At 48.6% G+C, this 20,670-nt stretch overlaps 1 protein-coding gene across 2 annotated transcripts in view; it reads right to left on the reverse strand.

Annotated features, from left to right (window-relative positions):
* Positions 1 to 18,919, reverse strand: part of TPM3 (tropomyosin 3) — a 94,447-nt gene extending 75,528 nt beyond the window's left edge. The window contains exons 1-2 of one of the 2 annotated variants that reach the window (XM_048510399.1): positions 18,722 to 18,919; positions 5,135 to 5,260 (exon numbers count right to left, since the gene is read on the reverse strand). In XM_048510399.1, the coding sequence (XP_048366356.1) occupies positions 5,135 to 5,260; positions 18,722 to 18,835 (240 nt within the window). In that variant the 5' untranslated portion in view covers positions 18,836 to 18,919. The remainder of the gene's footprint in view (positions 1 to 5,134; positions 5,261 to 18,721) is intronic. The other variant, XM_048510391.1, reaches the window with a different exon arrangement.
* Positions 18,920 to 20,670: the final 1,751 nt, after the last annotated feature.

Genomic DNA, 20,670 nt, shown 5'->3' on the forward strand with positions numbered 1-20,670 from the left:
ATTCCCATCAGCCCCTGCCAGCATGGTCAATTGGCCATGCTGGCAGGGGCTGATGGGAAATTGTAGTCCATAACATCTGGAGTGCCAAAGGTTCGCCCCCACTGTGCTAGCGGAGTTAATCTGCTTGCGTTTGTCTGAAATATTGAAGTATTGGGGCAGAGTTTTCACGGGAGAAATCCATCCAAAGTCAGTCAGGCAGAGCTGTGGCTCCCTCAGCATTGTTGCGCAAAAGTCAGTGGCAGTTTGGCGAGGCTTTGGTCATCAGCCCAACCACAAGGTTTGTTGGAAAAGATAAGGCTATTTTCAGAACAAGAGTATTTTCTTTGTCGCGGCTGGCCAGCCCAGCACCTTCCGCTTTTCTAGCCGCAGATGTTAAGGGTGTGACCTGCCAGCTTCATCCTAACAGCGGATGACCCTTGGACAGCAGTGTGCAGAAATGTTTTCCTTCTGCATTAATGTGTGTGTGTGTGTGTGCAAAGACAGCCAGTTTGGTGTCGTGGTTAAGAGCAGGTGGATTCTAATCTAGAGAGCCGGGTTTGATTCCCCACTCCTCCACCTGAGTGGCAGAGGCTTATCTGGTGAACCAGATGTGTTTCCACACTTCTACACTCCTGCTGGGTGACCTTGGGCTAGTGGCAGTTCTCTCTGAACTCTCTCAGCCCCACCTGCCTCACAAGGTGTCTGTTGTGGGGAGAGGAAGGGAAAGGAGCTTGTAAGCCACCTTGAGTCTCCTTACAGGAGAGGAAGGTGGGGTATAAATCCAAACTACTCCTCCTCCTGCTCCTGCTCCTCCTTCTTAAGTGCCGTCAAGTGGCAGCTAACTTATGGCAACCTAGTAGAATTTTCAAGGCAAGAGACAGAGGTGGTTTGCCATTGCCTTCATCTGCATAATAACCCTAGTATTCCTCAGTGGTCTCCTCCCACCCAAGTACTAACTAGGACTGACCCTGCTTTGCTTCTGAGATCAGGCTAGCCCAGTGGTGGCGAACCTATGGCACGGGTGCCAGAGGTGGCACTCAGAACCCTCTCTGTGGGCACACGCAAAACAGTGCCCCCCCCACCCCCACTCACACATCTAGGCTGGCCTGGAACCGCTGGGCTCGATTATTAGCATTTAATAAGACCTAGTTTGGGGGAAGCAGTGTAGGTAACCCTGTTAAGCCCCACTGATTTTCATGTGAAGAACTAAAGCGCAATCCTTTACCTGGGAGTAAGCTCGGTTGCTGGCAATGGGGCTTACTTCTGAGTAAACCCTCCTAGGGTCGTGATTCACCCGTTCGAAGAGTTGCATGGTTGCTTCAAAGCAAAGCCAACGACTACCACCAAACTTACTCTTGAGTAACGCACACCTCTGAGTCAACCGTTTTTTCCTAAACTAAAACCTCAGTAGTCAGGTTAAATGGCCGTGTTGGCACTTTGCGATAAATAAGTGGGTTTTGGGTTGGAATTTGGGCACTCGGTCTTGAAAAGGTTCGCCATCACTGGGCTAGCCAGAGGCATCTGGGTCAGGACTGATCTTTAGACTAGTTGCAGTGGGGGGACAAAGGATCCAGAAAGAAACATGGGGCGCACGCTGTTATAAATTCAGCAGCAGTAGCCTCTTTATTGAAGCCCAGGGAAGCGGACTGTGGGACTGTGGGTTTGTCATTCTCTCTCTGATCCACTTTTGGTTTCCCATTTGCTGGTGTCAGTCATTGCCCTTGAGAAACTGAGAACCAGGAAGAAAAGAAAATGACCATAAAATGGCCTCCGTTCAATCAAATGACCCCTGCCTTTATGACATTTACCATAGAGGTTGTGCAGGATTCCTAGAGTGACATCCTCCCCTCCCCGGCGCTCCTCTTGAAAGCTTCCAGCATTTGCTGAGATAGTCCTGGCAAAGCTATTTACCTCACAGGATTGTTCTGAGGATAAAGCAGGCGAGTGTAGTAATATCCTTGGAGTCAGGATAGAAGAGATGTTAATCTGAGGGATGTAATGGCACAGTTGGCAATTATTGGTTTACACATGTTAACAAAGAGCGATTCCGCACAGTCCAAAAAGAATGGGTTCAGGGGTGTGAAAAAAGCGTTATGGGGGAGAGGTTCCCACAGAACACCCCCCAAAACGCTTCTGACCCATTATATTTGGCTGAACCAGTGGTGTAGCGCCAAGGGCGCAGGGTGGTGCGCGATGCACCAGGCGCGCACAGAGGTGGGATCCAGCAGGTTCTCACAGGCTCCCGAGAGTAGCTTACTAATTATTTGTGTGTGCCGAGAGGGGGTTACTAATTGGTGATTTTGCCACGTGATTTTTGCCTTAGTTACGCCCCTCCTCTCAGCAGTAGCATGCAGAACTTGAAGCAGTCTAGCAGGAGGTGCACCGGCGTGCATGGCAGCCTGCACCTGCGCGCATTCGTTTCCCACCCAAGGACCGGCGCAGCGGCTGCATCCTTGCCACAGCCCCGCCCAGGAATGCCCCGCCCCAGGAATGTCTGGTCACGACCCCATCATGCCCCGCCCAGCCCCATTGGCACTACGCCACAGTTTGAATCCCACCACCATGGAAACCTGTTACTAACATTTTTGGATCCCACCACTGGGCACGCACTAGTGTGGGGGTGTTCCGGGGGCGTTCTGAGGTGGGGATGGGTTGGGGCATGGCAGGGACGCAGGATGCAGGCATGCCCCAGGTGCAGTTTCCCCTCACTTTGCCCCTGGGCTGAACCTGGGATAAATGAAAGTTGCTGAATTAGCAAAATGGCGGAGTGCTGAGGTGGTAGAGTTGGCTTTTCGATATCATACCGTAGGTTCCATTGTTCCAGGTTCCCCTCTGTTAACAACTCCTGGCATGCAAAAGGACTGGGTTAGCATGCCCAAGGATTAGACAAAAAGCTTTCACTCGGTTGAACTACATTTTTAATTTTGGCCCTGTCACAGTCCCCAAGAATATGCCCCCAAATCTTAGGGCACAGTGTAAGACCTAGCAACCCGAAACAATTCCTGATAACCTTCCAAGGAACCTTCCAAGAAGAAGAAGAGTTTGGATTTATACACCACCTTGCTCTCCTGTAAGGAGGCTCAAGGTGGCTTACAAACTCCTTCCCTTCCTCTCCCCACATCAGACACCTTGTGAGGCAGGTGGGGCTGAGAGAGGTCCGAAGAACTGGCACTGGCCCAGGATCACCCAGCAGGCTTCATGTGTAGGAGTCAGGAAACAAAATCCAGTTCCCCTGGTATGAGTCTGCTTATGCGGATGAGTGTGGAATCAAATTCGGTTCTCCAGATTCAAGTCCATTGCTTTTAACCACTACACCATGCTGGTTTTCAGTCCTTATAGAATGCCAGAGGCAGAGCTTCAACGGGGCCACCTGGGGCATTTGTCGCCATCCAATCACGTGGGGGGCGGAAAATCACCTCCCCCCCACCCCTCCTCCTTCCCCCCTTGGCCTGGCCCCGCCAGGCTGGCCCTTCAGCCGGGCCGATGGACGCCCCTGTGGAGGCTCTGCTGGCTAAAGGAGCAGCCTGGCAGGGCCGTTGCAGGGCGCCCCTCGGCCCCACCCCACCAAGCTGCCCGAGATCGACAACAACTAAGTTAAGTGGAGCGCAGGGGGGTGCCCGGAAGAGGTGTTGCCCCGGGCCCCATTTCCCCTTCCTATGCCTCTGTAGAATGCCTTTGGCTGACATGAGACAAAGAAGAAGAGTTGGATTTATACCCTCCCCCTTTCTCTGCTATAGGAGACTCAAAGGGGCTGACAATCTCCTTTCCCCTCCTCTCCCCCCCCCCCCACAAACACCCTGTGAAGTAGGTGGGGCTGAGAGAGCTCAGAAGAACTGTGTGGACGCTAGCTCCCACAGGTCAGCCTCTTTTGAAGTTGAAAGGAGGCTGTCACCAGGAAAATAAACAAAATATTTTCCTGAAGCAGCGGTAACACTGGCACGTGTTGGAGTGCACAAGCTAATCTGGTTCACTGGTTCAAGTTTGATAGAAGGAAGAGAGAAGGGCAGAGAAACAGTGTAGGAGTTCTAGAGACCATGATGACAGAATTGCTTGCCCTACACTGGGATCCCCAATATGGGATCCAGCAACACCTCTTCTGGCACCTGCTACCTGTTTTTAGAAAGGGGGCAGGGACAGGTGGAGCTTTTACTCAGCAGGCATTCTGATTGTTTAACTCCGGGTTCAGAAATACCTGGAGATTTCAGGGCTGGAAGGTGGGGTTTTGGAAAGGGAGGGACCCTATTGAGGGACCTCAATAGGGTACAAAGCCATACGGTCCACCTTCCAAACCAGACATCTAGGTAGTCTGAAGATCAGCTGTAAATCCAGGAGATCTCCCGCCCCCATCTGGAGAATGGCAACCCTACTGTGCAGATATTTTAAAAGTGCCTTCAACAGCAGCCGCCACAAAAGCACAACGATCTTCACTGTGTGACTGAAGAGAAGTTGTGTGTATGCAAGAGAATATTTTTTAAAGGCTATGCGCCTTTTCAAAGCTCATGCCTCAAATACTGAAGAGTCACGCTCCTGATTAATATTTGAGCTAATATCGTTTGACTATTCATACTGCCCTTGGTAGCAGAGGGAGATTGTCTGCTTGCTAATTTGTTTAAAGGGAGGAAAGTTGGTTCTAACTCCTGTGGCGGCCATTTTGTGGTTATACCCCAACCTCCCATGGCAGCCATGTTGTCTTTGTAGTCAAAGGTGCCTGCAGGCTTGAAAACGTTGGAGATCCCTGTCCTATGCCATTTTGCCAGGGGCGTACTGCCCAGGGGGGCATTTGGGGTCAAATGTCGCCGGGCTGTGGCCATTTAGTCACGTAGGGGGGTGGAAAATCGCTCCCCACCCCCCACCTCCAGGTCCATAATGTGATGGTGACTTTAGATGACCTGGTGCAAAAAAACGTTGTTTGGACATGGTGGGGGAGGGCGGCCACCAATACGGGGGTGGGGTGGGGTGGGGGGAGAGGCCTGGAAACTCAAGATTTTCCACCGGGCTACATTTTTCCTAGAGACGTCTCTGCGTGTTGCCCCGTGAAACTTTAGGAAGCAAATCAGCTCACAGCAGCGTTTCTTCCTAAAAAATTAATGAGCGAATCATCTCAAGCACATCAGCTGGAGGTGTCAGCTCAACTCCCCTCCCCCCGGATACATACATCTGCCGCCTTCTTCTCCGCCACCTCGAGCTTCTCCTGTGCGTCTTTGAGAGCCTCGGAGTATTTATCCAGCTCATCCTCCGTCCCCTTCAGCTTCTTCTGCATGGCGGCCAGTTCATCTTCCAGCTGCAGAATGAACAGGAGAGAAAAGGAGGGTCATTGCATGGACACAGCATAGAAAACCTGTTCGTTTTCTTTCGGCACGCTCCTTGGATGCATCCCAACATTTAGATCCTCCTTTATTATCCTACCAATTCCCAAGGGTGTTGCCAGCAAGAAACTGTTGAGTTGGAATTCACAGGAAGATTTGATGCTATCAGAGCTGGACTCAGTAGGCCCCTTCCGCACATGCAGAATAATGCACTTCCAATCCACTTTTACAATTGTTTGCAAGTGGATTTTGCTATTCCGCACAGCTCCAGAGTGCATTGAAAGTGGATTGAAAGTGCATTATTCTGCATGTGCGGAAGGGACTAGGAATTGTAGTTCACTAGATAAAGCAATTGTTCCTCCCTATTGGTTCCTATGTACACTATTTCCTATTCATCCCAATTTGTTAATTCAGCAGTAGGGACAGGGCCACACCCATTTACTGGATCCCATTTACATTTTTTTTAAAGATTTGTATTTATTTACACATATAAACCACACATTCAGAAAAGGAAAGAAAAGAAAAAAATCCAAATATAATCTCTTCCCCCCCCCCCACTATAATAATCATAATTTTTTTAAAAAAAGAACACATTTCAACATACATATATGGTGACTTCCAGTTATCTCATTATGGATCTGAGATCAAAGTTAGTTTTGTGCTTGTAATTGGTTACTGGTATCAACATTTCCTGTACTTTTAGTCCTTGTAAAACTATTTTAGTCCATCCCCTGTTTTCATTTAGAACTCAAATCCTGCCATTATTTCTCTATTCGTATATGTTTTCCGTAGGGAGTCCGCAAAGGGTTTCCAGTCTTTAAGGAAACTGTCCATACTCTTGTCTCTTTTAAACATTTTCAACTGTGCCATCTCTGCATAGCCCGTTACTTTTAAAATCCAGTCTTGTTTTGTTGGAATTTTGTTGTCCCTCCATTTGTATGCATATAAAATCCTCGCCTCAGTTGTCATGTTCATTAAAAGTGTTCTGTATTGTTCTGGGATATCCTCCCCCATCAACCCCAACAAGTACGCCTCAGGTTTTTTTCTCAGTTGTTATTTTCAAAATCTTTTGCAATTCCTTTAAAATCGTATCCCAAAACCATTTACATTTGTGCTGTGCATTGTACACCCATTCCTCTTTTATAGGAAAACCTCTGTCCTATCTTTGTAATAACAACCCCTATTTCATCTGTTTGTAGGTGGGGTATATTTCTCTCTCCTATTGAACCACCAACGTTTCCTTCCTGTATAGACTCTACCTCTCCAATGGAAATTCTTCTTTTCTTTTTTTTTTAATCTACTTGTGTGTAATTGAAGGATAAAGACAAGATCAATTACTTACAAAGAGGGAAAATATTAGAAAAAAATATGAAACAGACTATAATGTTAAAGATAAGCTCCACAGGTCAGTGAGTAAGATATATGTTAGATTTCTCTTTTTATGTAGTAAATAGTATTAAATTGGTGTAAATATATGTACTTTATGAAACTAATATAGGAGATAGAATCTTTAAGAAATATAAATCATAGTTGGAAGTTTTCTTTTATGTATAAATCTCCTCAAAGCAAGGATTGAAATATATAGAAGATTCTATGTTTGATGAACTATGTTAGCAACAGAATGTTACAGCTGTAATAAGCAATGTGTATTAAGTATATGAATAAATAAAGCATTTATTTAAAAAAATGTCATGTATCTCATGAAGCAGGCTCTGCCTCTTAGAAACAAATGGCATAATAAATCGTCTTGAACAGGAGGGGTCCCCAACCTGGCGTCCGCCAAATGTCTTTAGAAAGTGGGTGAGGTTCCTGCCCTGAAGAGCTTCTGATTGACCACTGAAGATCTGACAACCTGATTAAAATTAAAATTTTGAGGGCAGCTTCCATCACCGGCCCCTTCCGCGTAAGCAGAATAACGCACTTTCAATCCACTTTCAATGCACTTTGAAGCTGGATTTTACTGTGTAGAGCTGCAAAATCCACTTGCAAACAATTGTGAAAGAGGATTGAAAGTGCATTGTTCTGCAGGTGCGGAAGGGGCCATAGCGTTGAGATTTCATTCCCTCCCTTTTCACCAGAGGTGGAGCTGCACTGGGGACATCTGGGGCGGCTCGCCCCAGGCGCCGCCATTGTAGTCACGTGTCGGGGGAGCGTGTGTGTTGGGGGCAGGGTGGGACATGTCGGGTGTGGGAAGGGGCGCACGGGCAGTTCATGTCCCGGGCACAGTTTCCCCTCCCTTCGTCACTGCTTTACTCCAGTATTTTTATTTATTACAACTCTTGGCTGCTGTATGTAGGATTCCTCTTTGAGCATGTCTGGCTCAGCCTCCTATGGTGACTATTTTGGGGTGGTACCCATCACACAGTTTCAGAATTCCAGGGGTGCCCACAGTGTCAAAAGATTGGAGACCTCTGTTCCGGAAGGAGGGTTTATTTTTGTTGCAGCCAACCAATGTGACTTCCTTTTTGGACTCTATCCTGATTTTTATGGTGTGAAATCTAATAGTGTCATTCTACTAGCGGAACACCTCTAGATTGGACTATTGTAACGCGTTCTACGCTGGCCTGCCTCTGTCGGTGATCTGGAAATTGAAACTCGTTCAACATGCGGCAGCCAGACTACTTACAGGAACAGCTAGTTGGGACTGGATTACTCCGGTCCTATACCATCTACACTGGCTGTCCATTGAGTTCCGGGCCATCTTCAAAGTGCTGGTTTTGACCTTTAAGGCCATCAGCGGCATTGGGCCTACATATCTGAGGGATCGCATCTCCCCATACTGCCCTACTAGGGCCCTCCGCTCTACGGAGGAGTGCCTACTGGAAATCCCCGGCCCAAAAAAGATCCGGCTGGCCTCAACAAGGGCCAGGGCGTTTACTGCCCTGATCCCTACCTAGTAGAACAGGCTCCCTAAGGATACCACGGCCCTGTGGGACCTACAGAGTTTCCACAGGGCCTGCAAAACAGACCTGTTCCACCAGCCTTTTGGCCAGCCGGGTTGACCATCAGACCCTCATACCACCTAGGTCTCCCTTGGGCGGGAATGGGGTTGGAATTGTGAATTTTAAATTGTTGTTTAAATTCTATGAATTTTAAATTGTTATTAGATTGTTTTACTGCTATTATTTATATTTGATATTGATTGATGAATGAATGAATGAATGAATGAATGAATGAATGAATGAATGAATGAATGTACACCGCCCTGAGCCCTCTGGGGGAGGGCGGTCTACAAATGGAATAAATAAATAAATAAATAAGCAGCATTTCTGTTGGCAATGAGACCAGTTCTCACCTATTCTCTTCTTCTGTTTTGCCCACATCGTTTTCCGCAGGGCCTCTTGCCCCGTCGCTGCAAGAAATATTTTTGAAGACTCAGGGGCCCCTTCCGCACGCCCAGAACAACGCGCTTTCAATCCACTTTCTCAATGATTTGCAAGTGGATGTTGCTCTTCCGCTCAGCAAAATCCAGCTGCAAAGTGGATTGAAAGTGGATTGAAAGTGCATTATTCTGCATGTGTGGATTGATTTTCTGCACAAGGATGCATTGTGAATTGCTTGCATTTTTGGTAAATTTGGCCATGTGTCCGTAGTTTGAGCTGGCCAGTGGTCTACATTGGCCAGTAGGGCTATGGCAGTGATGGCGAACCTATGGCACGGGTGCCAGAGGTGGCAATCGGAGCCCTCTCTGTGGGCACGCGCACACAGAGTTCGTCATGTGGGGGGCAGAAAATCACCACCACCACCCCACACACACACATCTAGGCTGGCCTGGGCCACTGAGCACAACGTGTGCGCACTTTGGAGAGCAGGGAGGACTTGGCTGGCGGGCCTGGTGCCTGTGCTCCGGGTGGCTGCTGCCCGAGGGGGGGGGGGGCAAAGAGGAGGCAGAGATGCTAGAGAGGCACAGAGTGGTACACGCGGGGCTTGCTGGAGGCTAGAGCAGGCTGGCCCCTGCTCGAGCGGGTGGGGCAGAGGAAGAGGAAGCCAACCGTTTTTTTTATAAACGAAAACCTCAGCATTCAGGTTAAATTGCTGGGTTGGCACTTTGCGATAAATAAGTGGGGTTTGGGCTACAATTTGGGCACTCGGTCTCAAAAAGGTTCGCCACCACTGGGCTATGGGATTCTAAACCCACGACTCTAATCTTCATCTGATTGGGTTACCTGCCCTGGGTTGGGAAATGCCTGGAGATTTGAAGGGGGTGGGACCAGGTGAGGGAGGGGACCTGGGTCATGATCTAAAAAAATCCACCCTCCAAAGGAGCCATTTTCTCCAAGAGAATTTATGTCTGCCGTCTGGAGATCGGCTGTAATTCCAGGATATCTCCAGGTTCTACTTGGAGATTGAGGCTGTATCTGGCACAGTGGCGTAGGAGGTTAAGAGCTCGTGTATCTAATCTGGAGGAACCGGGTTTGATTCCCAGCTCTGCCTCCTGAGCTGTGGAGGCTTATCTGGGGAATTCAGATTAGCCTGTGCACTCCCACACACGCCAGCTGGGTGACCTTGGGCTAGTCACAGCTTCTCGGAGCTCTCTCAGCCCCACCTACCTCACAGGGTGTTTGTTGTGAAGGGGGAAGGGCAAGGAGATTGTAAGCCCCTTTGAGTCTCCTGCAGGAGAGAAAGGGGGGATATAAATCCAAACTCTTCTTCTTCTACTACTGTGTAGGCCTGGATTACAACTGATCTCCAGGTGAAAGGGATCTTTCCCACTGAAGAAAACATCAGCTTTGCAGTGTGGACACCTTGGCATTATACCTCGCTGACGTCCTATCCCTCTCCAAACTCCCTCTTCCACATACTTCCTTCAAAAAATCTCCAGGAATTTCCCAGCCCGGAGTTGGTAACTTGGGCATGAGACTCACGGTCTTTTCAAAGCACACGACCAGGGCCGGGGTGGATCTTTTGTGCTTATCTGGCAATTCTAGGAAGAGATCTAATGCTAATCCAAGAAAGCCAGTTTCAAAAAGCCCTATCAGTGATGAGGCCTGATCCGGGGCCTCTGTCCCCTCTGAGCTCATTGATCCAACTGACTTCACAAGATAACGCTCTGTGGCCCCTTCTGCACACGCAAAATAATGTGTTTTCAAACCACTTTCACAACTGTTTGCAAGTGGATTTTGCTAGTCTGCGCAGCTTCAAAGAGCACTGAAAGCAGTTTGAAAGTGCATTATTCTGCATGTGCGGAATGAGCCAGTGAGATCCTCCTAAGTCCTTATATTTAAACCCGCTACTACCTTGCCTTCCCTCCCATTGCAACATTAATAGCTTTAAACATGAATTTCTGTCTCGCTCGCTGCCTTTGGGCAAAACCGGCTGTAATGTGAAAATGCCTCAGGCGCTCCTTTTCGCAATCTCACCTGGACATGTAAAAGCTTAGTCCTTTGCGTCTGGGTTTTATCTGGCTTTGCTCCTTTGCATTTTATCTTCCTTTTACTTTGTGCAACCCTGTCCGAGTCCAGAGAGCTGCAACATGTTTGGACATCCATGCAGCCCGATAAAAGCGTGTTTGGACATCTGCTTGGCCTGATCCCCTCCAGCGGGTTTTGAGTGTTACTACCGGGGCCATTTATTCACGTTGTAACATGATAAAAGGTTGAGGAGGATACATTAGACTAGATAAAGTGTCTAGCTGGCATCTTCAGAGGAATGTCATGGTGAGATGTCTTTCTCTCCGTGCCAAGGGGAAACACATCTTACATCCTACCATGATATGCCTCTGAAAATGACAGAGGACAGCAATCCAAATTGGCACACTAACCTGGACTTACATGTACATGCAATTATTATTATTATTATTATTATTATTATTATTATTATTATTATTATTATTATTATTATTATTATTATTATTATTATTATTATTATTATTATTATTATTGGGTTTATAAACCGCCCTCCCCCGAAGGGCTCAGGGCGGTGTACAACATGTAAATAGAGCACAATCAGATTAAAATACAATAAATATACATAAATTACGATGGCTCTAATAAAAATAAACCCTACCCATTAAAAATACAGCTTATAATTTAATACAATATTAATATTAATATCAACTATTAACTAAGATCAACTAAGGTGGCGCCTACTATCAATTCCCTCTAAAACCATACATCGGAGGGAGGGCGGTAGGGCCACATGATGTTATTGCAGCAGAGGAGGAAGGAGGAGAGGGAGGAAGGGGGGGGGGCTATCAACGGCTAGACTCCCCAAAGGCCTGGTGGAACAGTTCGGTCTTACAGGCCCTGCGGAACTCAATTATAATGAACAATTCAAACATCAATTTGTACGAAGTTATTATTTCAATATTTTATATGTATTCATTATAATGAATCAATTATCCCATGTCTAACACTATTCTATTCACAAATTCATGAATTATAAAGTGCAATTCAAATAAATATAAAGTGCCAGTGTCAATAGAACATTATCCATGTACAAATTTCATAACTTGCTTATACATAGGCCAACAGGTTAATATTTTCCAAAAATGGTTGTTGTTATTGTCCCATTGATTGTCATATGTCTAACAAAAGTCCATATGAGACTTCAAGTATAACAATATCCAGGAATTATATATTTTCAATTTCATGTGATTCCCATACGGAACTTCCCCAAAAAGCTGGTATTTCCTGTATCTATGATCCATACGCAGATGGTACCGTGTTTCCCCGAATATAAGACAGTGTCTTATATTAATTGTTGCTCCCAAAGATGCGCTATGTCTTATTTTCAGGGGATGTCTTATATTTCTGTATTCTGTTCGTCAGGCATGCTTCCAAACAAAAACTTTGCTGCGTCTTACTTTTGGGGGATGCCTTATATTTCGCACTTCAGCAAAACCTCTACTACGTCTTATTTTCCGGGGATGTCTTATATTCAGGGAAACAGGGTATATTAGGAATGAGAATCCTGTATAGAATCGCACCACGCATCTGAATGCATTTTCGAACTGGCGTAATGCCCATTGGGCAAGGTGGGCAGCTGCCCAGGGCATCACCTTGTGGGGGCATCAAAATGCTGAGTTTGTTTTGGGGTATTTTTAGTGGTTTTCCATTTTTGGCCTGCAGGGGGCGCAGTTTTTAGGCTAGTGGCACCAAATTTTCAGCGTATCATCAGGAGACTGTCCTCATGCTACCCCCCAGGTTTGGTGAGGTTTGGTTCTGGGGGGCCAAAGTTATGGACCCTCAAAACTGTAGCCCCCATCTCCTATTAGCTCCCATTGGAAACAATGGGGGATGGGGCACCCCCTTTGGGAGTCCATAACTTTGGACTCCTTGAACCAAACCTCACCAAACTTGGGGGGGGAACATAAGGACAGTCTCCTGATGATACGCTGAAAATGTGGTGCCGCTAGCCTAAAAACTGTGCCCCCTGCAGGCACCAATGTCCTGGTGCAAAATAAATTTGGTTGTAGAGGAGTGGCCGCCCATGGCGGGGGGGGGGGGGGGGGGGGATCCAACTCAGGTTTTGCCCAGGGCTACAGTTTGCCCAGGGCTGCCTCGTTACGCCCCTGCGAACGTGTCTCCCTCAGTATACCGATTCTCAATAGCTTGATTTCATCCTGGGGTTGTGGAGTCCGCCGCCTCCGGTCTTTGCAGATCTGGAGAAGGTCCTCTAGATGCAGGTGAAACTAGGAGCAAAAGCTATCAGCCTACGGCCACACAGCCTGGAAAATCCACAACAGCCAGCTGTTTCCAGCCTTCAACTGTGCAATTTGTAAGCTGCCTGAACATTTGTCAGGGTGAAAAGGGAGAATTTCCCTGTTTTAAACCTTCATCCAGTTCAGGAAGAGCTGACCTGAGTTCTGGAATTCCTTGGTCAAAATAATACGGCCCTGTCTGGAAATACAGGACAAAGGACCTCGCATGCCCCTTCCTGTCCTATTGTCAGCTGTTTGGTCACCCTGGAGTCATCCCGAGCAGGCTGCAGTGGCCTTTCCCTCTTTTGTTTGCTGTGACTTTGTCAGCCTTGAGGAATGTGAAACCAGAGCAGACCCGGCAGCAGGCAGATTCTCTCTCCCAGCCCGCCACCCCTGCCTCTTCTCAAATACCCACCCAGGAAGGAGGGGAGTTTGGCAGTTTAATCTAAGCCTAGCCATGCCTTTGGGGGACCCAAAGGGTCTAGTGCTGGAGGCCATAACTTAGGCCGTGGTGGCGAACCTTTGGCACTCCAGATGTTATGGATTACAATTCCCATCAGCCCCTGCCAGCATGGTTAATTGGCCATACTTGCAGGGGCTGATGGGAATTGTAGTCCATAACATCTGCAGTGCCAAAGGTTTGCCACTACTGAAGGGACACCCCCTCCCCCCCCCCCCGGGCAGTGAAAACCTCAAGGGGGGCGTTTTGGGGCTGTTGGGGCAGTCCGGGGATTCCTGGGCCCGCTGGCGGGGGAAAAGCTCTTGTCCTTCCATCCAGGCCCCTTCCACACATGCAGAATAATGCACATTCAATCCACTTTCACAGTGGTTTGCAAGAGGATGTTGCTCTTACGCACAGAAAAATCCAGCTGCCAAATGCACTAAAGTGGATTGAAAGTGCATTATTCTGCATGTGCGGGCGGGGCCCAGGTGACTGGTGAGTTTTAAAGGAAAAGTAGCAGCACTCTCCTCACTGCGTGTGTGTGTGTGTGTGGGGGGGGGGGGGTTAAGATGTACTTTGTCACCTTCCCAACATCATATTTAGTCATCCAGGGCTTCAGTGCAAGATAGGTTGCAAAGCAAAGAAAACATGTAAATGCCAATAAAACATAAAATAGAGGAGAGGACAGTATAAGCTATTTGGGGTCTCCACTGAGAAGAAAAGGCTCAAAGTTACCGAAGGGACAGATCTAAGGTCTCTTTTTAGTTCCTTGCAGCCTGATGTTGGGAAACAGATATTCCTGCACGGAGCACATCCGCCCCATTAAAACTTTGAAGACATAACAAGGGCCCCTTCCACGCATGCAGAATAATGTGCTTTCAATCCACTTTTGAGATTGTTTGCAACTGGATTGTGCCGTTCCGCACAGTAAAATCTAGTTGCAAAGTGCATTGAGAAGTGGATTGAAAATGCATTATTCTGCACGTATGGAAGGTGCCGAGAGAGATGCAAACATACCCTTTCCTATGGCTAAAGCAGCTCGATAAAGTGGCTTGCTTTTACTAGAGCAGGTTTTATTTGTGAGAGACATATGTGTGTTTACAGTGTTAGAAGTTATTTTGAATTTGTAGTAAACCTGATTCTAAGAAAGAGGGGTGTTCTCATATGTGGTGCAGGGGGCACTAGAAGAAGGAGGAGGAGAAGGAGGAGGAGGAGGAGGAGGAGAGTTTGGATTTACACCCCAGCTTTCTTTCCTGTAAGGAGACTCAAGGTGACTTACAAGCTCCTCCCCCCCCCCGCCCCACAACAAACATCCTGTGAGGTGGGTGGGGCTGAGAGAGTTCAGAGAGATCTGTGACTAGTCCAAGGTCACCCAGCAAGAATGTAGGAGTGCAGAAACACATCTGGTCCACCAGATAAGCCTCCATCACTCAGGTGGAGGAGTGGGGCAGAGATGGAAATGTCTCCTTGGTACATGCTCCGTTGTGCATGGCACACGCCTGCACATAGCCCTGCAGCTTCTGAAATTCATTTTGAACAGTTGCTTCTATAAAAAAATTCCATTTCTCTTTCACCAAAAGAACAAACGGGCTTTTGACTTGGGTGGTTAATGGAGAGTGGGAGGGAAGGGTGCACGGGGTCGCCCAGTCTTGTCAGATCCTGGAAGCTAAGCGGGGTTGTTTCTTCGAGGGGAGACCACCAAGGAAGACTTTGCAAAGGAAGGCCATGGCAAACCACCTCTGCTTCTCAGTGACCTTGAAAGCCCCTTGCTGGGGTCATTATATGGTGGAAGCTAAGCAGGGTTATTACTTGAAAGGGAGACCACCAAGGAAGGCTCTGCGGAGGAAGGCCATGGCAAACCACCTCTGCTTCTCAATGGCCTTGAAAGCACTTGCTGGTGTTGTTATATATTGGAAGCTAAGCAAGGTTGTTACTTGGAGGGTAGACCACCAAGGAAGGCTCTGCGGAGGAAGGCCATGGCAAACCACCTCTGCTTCTCAATGGCCTTGAAAGCGCTTGCTGGGGTCATTATATGTTGGAAGCTAAGCAAGGTTGTTACTTGGAGGGGAGACCACCAAGGAAGGCTCTGCAGAGGAAGGCCATGGCAAACCACCTCTGCTTCTCAATGGCCTTGAAAGCGCTTGCTGGGGTCGTTATATGTTGGAAGCTAAGCAAGGTTGTTACTTGGAGGGGAAACCACCAAGGAAGGCTCTGTGGAGGAAGGCCATGGCAAACCACCTCTGCTTTTCAATGGCCTTGAAAGCGCTTTGCCAGAAGAGAAGGCGTTGGAAGCTAAGCTGCTGTTACTTGGAGACCACCAAGGAAGGCTCTGCAGAGGAAGGCCATGGCAAACCACCTCTGCTTCTCAATGGCCTTGAAAGCGCTTGCTGGGGTCTTTATATGTTGGAAGCTAAGCAAGGTTGTTACTTGGAGGGGAGACCATCAAGGAAGGCTCTACAGAGGAAGGCCATGGCAAACCACCTCTGCTTCTCAATGGCCTTGAAAGCTCTTGCTGGGGTCTTTATATGTTGGAAGCTAAGCAAGGTTGTTACTTGGAGGGGAGACCACCAAGGAAGGCTCTGCAGAGGAAGGCCATGGCAAACCACCTCTGCTTCTCTCTCGCTATGCTGAGGTCATTGTATGTTGGAAGCTAAGCAAGGTTGTTACTTGGAGGGGAAACCACCAAGGAAGGCTCTGCGGAGGAAGGCCATGGCAAACCACCTCTGCTTCTCAATGGCCTTGAAAGCCCCTTACTCAGGTTGTTAAATGTTGGAAGCTAAGCGGGAATAGGACTAGGAGGGGAAAACACCAAGGAAGGCTCTGCGGAGGAAGCCATGGCAAACCACCCCTGCATCTCACTCGCCATGCTGGGGTCATTATATGTCGGAAGCTAAGCAGGGTTGGTACTTGGAAGGGAGACCACCAAGGAAGGCTCTGCAGAGGAAGGCCATGGCAAACCACCTCTGCTTCTCTCTCGCCATGCTGGGGTCATTATATGTTGGAAGCTAAGCAAAGTTGGAGGGGAGATCACCAAGGAAGACTCTGCAGAGGAAGGCCATGGCAAACCACCTCTGCTTCTCAATGGCCTTGAAAGCACTTGCTGGGGTCGTTATATGTTGGAAGCTAAGCAAGGTTGTTACTTGGAGGGTAGACCACCAAGGAAGGCTCTGCGGAGGAAGGCCATGGCAAACCACCTCTGCTTCTCAATGGCCTTGAAAGCGCTTGCTGGGGTCATTATATGTTGGAATCTAAGCAAGGTTGTTACTTGGAGGGGAGACCACCAAGGAAGGCTCTGCAGAGGAAGGCCATGGCAAACCACCTCTGCTTCTCAATGGCCTTGAAAGCGCTTGCTGGGGTCTTTATATGTTGGAAGCTAAGCAAAGTTGGAGGGGAGATCACCAAGGAAGACTCTGCAGAGGAAGGCCGTGGCAAACCACCTCTGCTTGTCAATGGCCTTGAAAGCGCTTGCTGGGGTAGTTATATGTTGGAAGCTAAGCAAGGTTGTTACTTGGAGACCACCAAGGAAGGCTCTGCAGAGGAAGGCCATGGCAAACCACCTCTGCTTCTCAATGGCCTTGAAAGCGCTTGCTGGGGTCTTTATATGTTGGAAGCTAAGCAAGGTTGTTACTTGGAGGGGAGACCATCAAGGAAGGCTCTGCAGAGGAAGGCCATGGCAAACCACCTCTGCTTCTCAATGGCCTTGAAAGCTCTTGCTGGGGTCTTTATATGTTGGAAGCTAAGCAAGGTTGTTACTTGGAGGGGAGACCACCAAGGAAGGCTCTGCAGAGGAAGGCCATGGCAAACCACCTCTGCTTCTCTCTCGCTATGCTGAGGTCATTGTATGTTGGAAGCTAAGCAAGGTTGTTACTTGGAGGGGAAACCACCAAGGAAGGCTCTGCGGAGGAAGGCCATGGCAAACCACCTCTGCTTCTCAATGGCCTTGAAAGCGCTTGCTGGGGTCTTTATATGACGGAAGCTAAGCAAAGTTGATCACCAAGGAAGACTCTGCAGAGGAAGGCCGTGGCAAACCACCTCTGCTTGTCAATGGCCCTGAAAGCCCCTTAGGTTGTTAAATGTGGAAGCTAAGCGGGATCAGGACTAGGAGGGGAAAACACCAAGGAAGGCTCTGTGGAGGAAGGCCATGGCAAACCACCCCTGCTTCTCACTCGCCATGCTGGGGTCATTATATGTTGGAAGCTAAGCAGGGTTGGTACTTGGAAGGGAGACCACCAAGGTAGACTCTGCAGAGGAAGGCCATGGCAAACCACTTCTGGCACCCTTGCTGGTGTAGCCATGAGTCATTGGTGACTTGAGGGCACCTAAGTATATACAAATTGAACTGAATATGGCAAACACCACTAGTGTACGGCAGGTGGAGAACAAGAGCCGTCAGCATTGTGTGATGTGGGGAACTTGGCGGGGGAACTGGAGTCCTAAGCAGGGTCCTTCTTATCCGTGAAATGTTTCAAGGTATATTTCACACCTTTGTGATGGAAGAATATAGAGCCAACCTTCCCAATGTGGTTGGTATCCCATATGCAATCTCTGTGTTGCTGAGAGTGGAAGTTACGAATTCTCAGACTCTCAGTAGCTGCTTGCCTCGCCAAGGGGCAGAGGTGTCCTTTCTCATTGGGATTCGAAGGCAATACCCTCAACACAAGTGGTGAAGGAAAACAGTTTTATTGAAATTTCTACAATAATGAGATAGCCACAAGAATAAACAGAATAAAGCAAACTACACCCAAGCAGCGTGGTGTCGTGGTTAAGAGCAGGTGGATTCTAATCTGGAGAACTGGGTTTGATTCCCCACTCCTCCACCTGAGTGGCAGAGGCTTATCTGGTGAACCAGATGTGTTTCTGCACTCCTACGTTCCTGCTGGCTGAAGAAGAAGAAGAAGAAGAAGAAGAAGAAGAAGAAGAAGAAGAAGAAGGAGAAGAAGAGGAAGAGGAAGAGGAAGGAGGAGGAGGAGGAGGAGGAGGAGGAGTTTGGATTTATACACCCCTTTCTCTCCTATAAGGAGACTCAAGGTGGCTTACAAGCTCCTTTCCCTTCCTCTACTTGTGTGGGAGGTGGGGCTGAGAGAGTACTGAGCCCAAGGTCACCTAGCAGGAATGTAGGAGTAGGGAAACAAATCTGGTTCACCGGGTTAAAGTGTGGTGTGCAGCTCATGTGGAGAAGTGGGGGAATCAAACCCGGTTCTCCAGATCAGAGCCCACCTATTCTTAACCACTACACCACACTAGTTCCCCGGCCAAAGGAAACGGACCCTTGGTAGCGGACCCTCGATTGCCGTCCCCCTCCCCCCTGCATTCCAGCTCAATCCGGCCAGCCCTGATCCGGCAGGCCCCTACCTGCTTGCTCCTCTCCTCCGCCTGCTTCTGCTCGGCTTCGGCCTGCTCTGCCCGGTCCAGGGCGTTCTCCTTGTCCAGCTTGAGCATCTGCATCTTCTTCTTGATGGCCTCCATGGTGGCGGTGGGTGCAAGAGACTGGACCAAGGAGAGCTGTCCGTGTGGGGGCACGGGAGAGCGGTGGCTCTTTGGGCGACCTTCTCTCTGCCTCTCTGCTCTTTATAGTGTCCCTCCCTGCCAGCTGGCTCAGGGGCTTTGCCTTTCTTGGGCCACTGGGGAGGGCAGTGGAGCGTCCCACCTCCTCGGCTCCCAAAATGTCCCTCTGCAGGGACCTATTGTCCTAGCACCAGCCTGAGGGTGTGGAGGATGCTTGCATAGTGACTTCAGGGCCATGCCCATATTTGGGCTCCCTGGGGGACAGCTGAGAGCCGCTTATAGAAACCCCCAAGCAGGGGAAAGTGGCCAGGGATGGAGGGGGGGGGTTGCTTTTGTTCCAGCAAAGAGCATCCAACCTCCCTATCCTTCCACAGGCTGCCAGGTGGTTTAAACCAGAGGGTTCTGTCAACATATGCACAGCCGGTCCTGTTTCAGAGAGAGCGAAACATATTCATCCAAGCACCAGGCTGGAAGCTAGAACTCCTGGGTTCTGTCGTTTCTCAATGGCCTTGAAAGCGCTTGCTGGGGTCTTTATATGTTGGAAGCTAAGCAAAGTTGGAGGGGAGACCACCAAGGAAGACCACCAAGGGATTTGGGCATCTTAGTTGCTGGTTCCATGGGAATGTCCACTCAATGCATGGCAGCTGTGAAAAAGGCAAACTCTATGCTGGGGATCATTAGGAAAGGAATTGATAATAAAACTGCAAAGGTTGTCATGCCCTTATATAAAGCAGTGGTGCGACCGCACTTGGAGTACTGTGCTCAGTTCTGGTCGCCACATCTCAAAAAGGATATTAAAGAGATAGAAAAAGTGCAGAGAAGGGCAAAGAGGATGATTGAGGGACTGGAGCACCTTCCTTATGAGGAGAGGCTGCAGCATTTGGGACTCTTTAGTTTGGAGAGGAGACATCTGAGGGGGGATATGATTGAAGTCTATAAAATTATGCATAAGGGTTGAAAATGTTGACAGAGAGAAATTTTTCTCTCTTTCTCACAATACTAGAACCAGGGGGCATTCATTGAAAATGCTGTGGGGAAGAATTAGGACTAATCAAAGGAAACACTTCTTCACGCAACGTGTGACTGGTGTTTGGAATATGCTGCCAGGAGGTGGTGATGGCCACTAACCTGGATAGCTTTAAAAGGGGCTTGGACAGATTTATGGAGGAGAAGTCGATCTATGGCTCCCAATCTTGATCCTCCTTGATCTCAAATTGCAAATGCCTTAGCAGACCTCAGATTGCAAATGCCTTAGATCGGGAGCAACAGCCGCAGAAGGCCATTGCTTTCACATCCTGCACGTGAGCTCCCAAAAGGCACCTGGTGGGCCACTGCGAGTAGCAGAGAGCTGGACTAGATGGACTCTGGTCTGATCCAGCTGGCTTGTTCTTATGTTCTTATGTTCTTATGTTAGCCCCAACATGGGCACGGTCTTCAAACAGAGAACGAAGCCGGTGCCCCCTAGGCAGGGCCTGTGGCTCAGCGGAAGAGCCTCTGCGATCCATGCAGAAGCGCCCAGGTTCAATTCCCGGCACCTCCAGTTAACAAATCTGGCCGTCAGTGATGTGAAAGAGCTCTGCCTAGAGACCGTGGGGAGCTACTGCCAGTTGGAGTAAGGGCCGTGGCTCAGGTAGAACATCTGCTTTGCATGCAGAAAATCTCAGGTTCGACCCCAGGAATCTTCAGTTGTTGTTGAATATAAGGGAGCAGGGCTCAGGCTCTGGGGCTCAGGCCAGACAGTACTGAACTAAATGGGCCAGCAGAGGCATATGCCCGGGGAAAGGAATAGAAATTCC

Source organism: Sphaerodactylus townsendi, linkage group LG01 (assembly GCF_021028975.2).
Source record: "Sphaerodactylus townsendi isolate TG3544 linkage group LG01, MPM_Stown_v2.3, whole genome shotgun sequence".
Taxonomy (NCBI): Eukaryota; Metazoa; Chordata; class Lepidosauria; order Squamata; family Sphaerodactylidae; genus Sphaerodactylus; species Sphaerodactylus townsendi.